At 47.3% G+C, this 5,716-nt stretch overlaps 1 protein-coding gene across 1 annotated transcript; it reads left to right on the forward strand.

Annotated features, from left to right (window-relative positions):
• Positions 1–1,531: 1,531 nt before the first annotated feature.
• Positions 1,532–4,817, forward strand: LOC107108357 (GDNF family receptor alpha-1-like; the record flags this gene model as incomplete). The annotated part of the gene is made up of 3 exons (XM_015408784.1): positions 1,532–1,649; positions 2,878–3,180; positions 4,734–4,817. Coding segments are annotated over exons 1-3 (493 nt in total), but the record flags the coding sequence as incomplete, so codon positions are not given.
• Positions 4,818–5,716: the final 899 nt, after the last annotated feature.

The raw sequence follows: 5,716 nt of genomic DNA on the forward strand, positions 1-5,716 counted from the left end.
AAAAAGGACTGTGGCACTTTTTGCATTGGGTGATGCAAAGACACAAAACTAAGAATTGGCGTGTTGTTAGTAGCAATAAAGCGGAGCAGGTGGGATTTCATGCTTACAAAGAACTAATAGTCCTAGGTTGCAAAGGGTCCACTGATGCATTTCTTGCGGCAAAGCGCGAGTCATTTCCTAAAGGCCCCGGGCTGCGAGGGAAGTCCAACAACGCTTTGATGTCTTCTGATCTGCAAAATGACCCCTGGAGCTCAGGCCCGCCCTCTGTTCGCGGCCCCCATCTCCACTTAGCATAGATCGATGGAGTTTACGCTACTCTTCCCCAGGCACAGGGCTGAGAAGGGCGGGGCGCCAGAAAGTTTCTTTCCCGTACCCGGGCGCCGGGAGGGGGGGAGCTCTTTGGGAGAAGGTTCCTTGCTGCCACGCTTTCGCCGGGAGCGTTCCTGTTCTGTGTGGTACGGTCTGTCAGTCAAGCAATCGAGAAAAACAACTTTGCGGAACGGAAATGCGCCTTGGCTAGTCCCCGCGGCCACAACCCCCGGGGTGTGGGTAGGAAATTGGTCCCGGTCATTCCCGGGCTACATTTCTCTTTACCTGTGTCACTGTCAAAGTCTCCTCTTCCCCAGTCTCCACCCCGTCCCCCCCCCCCCCCCAATAGCGGGCACGCTGCTCTGCATCGTAGAGAGCGCTGCTTGCACTTTACCGATTATTGAAATCAGTTTGGGAGGAGCGGTGAAAAGACTCAAACTTTTGGAAGGGACCCGGACGTGTGCACGGGCATTGGTGCCTCTCGCTTGCAGAGGGACCTGCACCTGCCCATTCCCGGAATCGATAGCGCTGTCTGCTCCCTGCCTGCGCCTCCTTCTCCAACAGAGGGGGCAACGCGAGCTCACCAGAGAGCCCGGCAGCCGCACAAAAGGCATCTTGGAGGGTTAACCAGCCTCAGCCTCCCCCCCGCCCCCCCTCCATATGAACGAGGAGAGACAAAGCTCAGTAGAAACAAATCAGCCAAGCCTGCGGACTTTGGCGTAGGAAAAGGACGGGCGGGAGCCAGCCGGGCTAGTCCAGAGCCTTAAGAGACTCCGCGGTGACTTGGAGGCGCCTGTAATAGGAGGAAGAAAGCGGGTTTTCCGGAGCAGTCTTGTGTGACAGCGGGACTGAGGACCAGCGCCTGGATTTTTGCCCCCCCCCCCATTTCTTGGGAGTCCCTCCCTGGGAAAAAAAAAAGTGCTGCCCACCAAAGAGGCAGGCGAAGCTCCTGCTCCGTGTCGCACTCGCATGCTCCCATGGAGAGTCTCTCTCTCGCTCTCGCCTTCTCTGCTCTCATTGAGAAATCCACGCTTCTCTTTTCCAGGATGCTGGGATGTGAGATCTAACTGAGAAATCGTCGTCTTTGCTTTTTTCTTTTTTGGTTTGTTTGGTAGAGCAGTCGCTCTTGGTACTCCCTGTGGACTGAAGAGAGAGAGGAGGGTGGGCATTTTCGTGGAGGTTCAATGGATATGAACTTGGGGGCTTTGGAATCTCTCTGGTTTGGAATATCTATATGCTGATTGTCTTGTGGAGTGGCAAACGGAAGCTCGCTTGGGGGAACGGGCTGCGAAAGAGAAAGATGTCTCTGGCCACCTTCTACTTCGTGTTGCCCCTAATGGGTAAGTGTCTGGAGTACCAACGCTCTGTACGGGGCTCCATAAAGCCCGGTGCGGTGCTGGTTTAGTGCACCCTAATATTTGCTGATTGCCAGCTTGCTCTTTTAAGAGAGAACAGTGAAGTTTTCTGTAGGGTGGTTTTGGGGGTTTTTTTGCCTCTCATCCTTTTGCATGAGCTGTGCCCAGGTAAAGCTCACAAAGGTACTGTCTGCTGCATTAAACTGGATTTTTGCAAGTTGGAAGGGAAACTTTCTGATAATTGCTCGTCTTTGCTAACTTAACAGGAGGGGAAGTGGGGATCCTCTTTCATAAGAGAAACACATTGTTTCTTTGCTAAGCTGTGATTCTCCAGAATGGGTTGGCGAGTCTCAAATCTGGACCGCTTTGACAATAGGCGTGATGTGTATGTGTGTGTACACATCCCTGCATGTTCTTGTCAGCAAGAAAGGAAATAAGGGAGCATGTTGACTGCAGTTTCCCTTGCCTTCTGCAATGAAATCTTGGTGGTTGGAGAGAAATCTGGGAACAAAAATAAATGTCAGTTTTTACCTTTCCAGTGGAAGATGTCGTAAGCACAGCCTTTCAAAGGAGGCTGGTGGAGTGTGAAGCAGCCGGTGTGAATCAATCAGTGGGGAGACCATTCTCATCTGGCGGTTTGTGAATGTAGAGATTGAAATCACAGCAAAGCCTTTGTGGAAACTGAGCTTGCCACTGGTGTTTTATGTGTATGAAGGGAAAGTGTATTTAATTGAGGCAAGAGAGGAATAAAATCTTTTACTGTGCAAGTTAACCTCTGTGGTATTTTTCTAGCCTCAAGTCAGCCAAGCAGGCTTCTCTTCAGCTAAAAGTAGTTACTTCTCTGTGAACCCCTAAGGAAGAGGATCCGGGGAACAAAAGCTTAGTTATCCTCCCAAACTCTTTGGCTTGTTCAGTGGGGAGTGGGACTGGGGGGGGGGGGAGCTGGCTCTACTGTTGACTACTGAGATGTTCATTTGTTAGGAAGAGAGCTAGGAGCACTTGGTTATTCAGCTGCTTGAAGGATGCTCAGCTTTTCAGGGACTCCCTGAGAAAAGAAACTAGACTAAAGCTTGCGTTCTTTCTTTGCCTCTGGAACTGTTTTCGTTCAACAGCCGTTCTTCTTGCTCTTTTCGAGCCTCCCTGGATGGATGCCTCTGTCCTCGCAGTCTCCCAGGGACTTTTCCTGATGTCTTTTGCTCTCTTTTCATTGTAGAAGTGCTCTTGTCCGCAGAAGTGAGCGGGCTGCTTGGCGGGGAGCGTCTCGACTGTGTGAAAGCCAGCGACCAGTGTCTCAAGGAGCAGAGCTGCAGCACGAAATACAGGACACTAAGGCAATGTGTAGCTGGCAAAGAGAGCAACTTCAGTCGGGCAACAGGCCTGGAGGCCAAGGACGAGTGCAAAAGTGCCACGGAGGCTCTCAAGCAGAAATCACTCTACAACTGCCGCTGCAAGAGGGGCATGAAGAAGGAGAAAAACTGCCTCCGTATTTACTGGAGCATGTACCAAAGCTTACAGGGTATGTTGCAAAACGGTCCCCGTTTTCCTTCATTAAGAGGGGTCTTTCCTCTGACTGACATTTCCCCCCCTCAGGTGACTTCCTCATTCCCCTTGTGTTCTTCAGCTGCAAAGGAAGGACCATTTTCGTGTCGCCCAGCATGAGCAGCTGTTGCTGCTGTGTCCGCCTGTTGTTGGGAAATGCAGAATAAAAGATTTCCTCCAGGGGGACTCAGTTGACCTTTGTAAACTGAAGTCAAAAGACTAGGGTTTTAACAAGCGCAAAATCTACAAGGCCCTCTGCGAGGTTCTGTGCTTCCCCGCCCCTCTTTACTGGAGAAGGGTCTTAAGCATTTGTTAATGAGATCTAACTTCAGGGGTCACTCCTCAACCACCCTGTCAAACCAGGGTTAATTGTTTCCTAGCTGCCCCGCAGAGTCTGTGTTTAAAAGTAGCTTCCTTTCCATGCTTGTGAACATCCACACATCCCAGGAGGGAAGAGATCTTTTGAGAAAGGGTGGGTTTTTTTGTACTTCAGGTAACATTCAGGGGCCGTGTGAGGACAGCGTACTAATAGTTCAGTATTAGAGCAGTGAACTTGCCAGCATTGATTCCTGCTACAATAGGGCTGCTAATACAATTTTGAACTCTGACCCTTGGTTGATGAAGAATGAAGGGCCCTGTACTGTGGTCCTTGTGATCTTAATGTGCCTTTTAGATAGTCCGTTTGTCTGTCTATCTATCTAGTCGTTGATGCTCCCATACCTGTGGGGCGTTATTGAAATTGATATTTTATTCAGTCACAACATACAACAATGTAATGGCTTTGGATTTATTTGCTGTTGCTTTCACACTAAATTGTTATTACTGGATATTTCTGACTATATTGCTTCCTATCACTCTTTACCACAGAATTGTTACTTTCAAAGTATTTAGGCTTTGTTGGCTGTTCTTTGGCCAAGTAACAGATTATTACAGTTAAATGCAAAGTAAATCGTGATTGTGAGTATACAGGGCAATCCCCCCCCCCCATCTACCTCTTCTCCCCTGTAATTGGCCATGAAGGCAGGACAGCCACAGGTTGATATTTTCTTTTTGATTTCATGTTAGGGGATGTCAAAAAAGAGTTACTGACAAGAAGCATCTCTCTAAAAGTGAACTTTGAGAACAACAACTGTTAAGACTTGTAAAGAAACCAGATTTTAATGTCATCTGGTGTAGCATAGGTACACAGCATAGCACAGTATAGAAAATCTAAAAAAGATCCTCTGATGAGTAATTATTTTGAGGTGACCAAACTGTTGAGCATTTGGTGTGGTGGTTTCTGTCATCCATAAGGCTGACAGAGGGGCAAGAGGAGGCTTCTGATAGAGTCCCGTACAAAGGGAGTGCAAGGGGGTGAGAACTGGCCAACGTCCTGGAGAGGAGACTGTGGTCAAATTGGGAGAAGAATCAGCAGTTGACTGGTGGGATGTGTATTGTGGACAGGAGCAGGCTAGCGCTTCTGTACATATTCAGGTTTCAAAACGTAATAAAGTGCTAAGGGAAGATCCTCATATTTTTTATTATCTTTAGGAAATGACTTGCTTGAAGAGTCACCTTATGAACCAGTTAACAGCAGACTATCGGACATAATGAGACTAGCACCAGTTCTGTCAGGTAAATGCTTTTATGATTGTTGTACTGCAATTTGGGCTACTAGTCAGTCATTTCTGAGTGGCTAACGGAAGTTTCCCCAGGATATGGGGTAATATTTCTTTTTTTCTATTTAGAAATCAGCCCAGCTGGATTTTGGGCTTAGAAAATATAAACTAGAGCAAGGCTGCAAACGAAGTACTGTCTGTTCTGTGAAATCTGTTGGCACGAACTCACTTGGTCTTGTATAATTGTTAGATTTTATAAGCCACAGACTGTGGGTGAGACCGCACGGCCTGTTCATCATTTGGTGATTGCCGTGTCAGCATGTGCAAAACAGCATCACAGGCCCAGCTCCACAGAGGGAGCATTCTTGTCAGCTGACATCATTGCAAATGCAGTGCTTTCCTGGAGAAGTGGTTCATACACTTATTTGTGAGTCATGAGGTGCTGAGGCATCCAATGACATACACGCATGTGTGAATAAGCCACTGTGTCATTGGTCTTTTATGGGAAATAATCATTTACTTTTTTCCAGTATATGTAACTGTCATTTGAGCCACTTATTGTAGTATTCTGTACACGTAGAATGTAAAAAGAGCATGTCGTAATTCTAATCCTGAAAAAAAACCCTGTAAACCCCCCTCCCACTTCATTCAGTTCCTGGAATGGGAAAACAAAAGAACAGCTAAACACACCTGTAGGTGGCAATCTGATTCTCTGCCTTCAGAATTTAAAATGCCATCGTTATTTGTTAATGTAGTCTATGCAAGACTGAGACAAAGGCAAATGTTATCATCCTTTTAACTGCCGTAGGAGAGGCTAAAATGAGTGCCTTGTTCATTATAGATATTGAATTAAGACTTTTCCATTTTTTTGAACTATTAGCCAGTTTGGTGTAGTGGTTAAGTGTGCGGACTCTA

This window comes from Gekko japonicus, unplaced genomic scaffold (assembly GCF_001447785.1).
Source record: "Gekko japonicus isolate JY-2015 unplaced genomic scaffold, Gekko_japonicus_V1.1 scaffold3046, whole genome shotgun sequence".
NCBI classification, from domain to species: Eukaryota; Metazoa; Chordata; class Lepidosauria; order Squamata; family Gekkonidae; genus Gekko; species Gekko japonicus.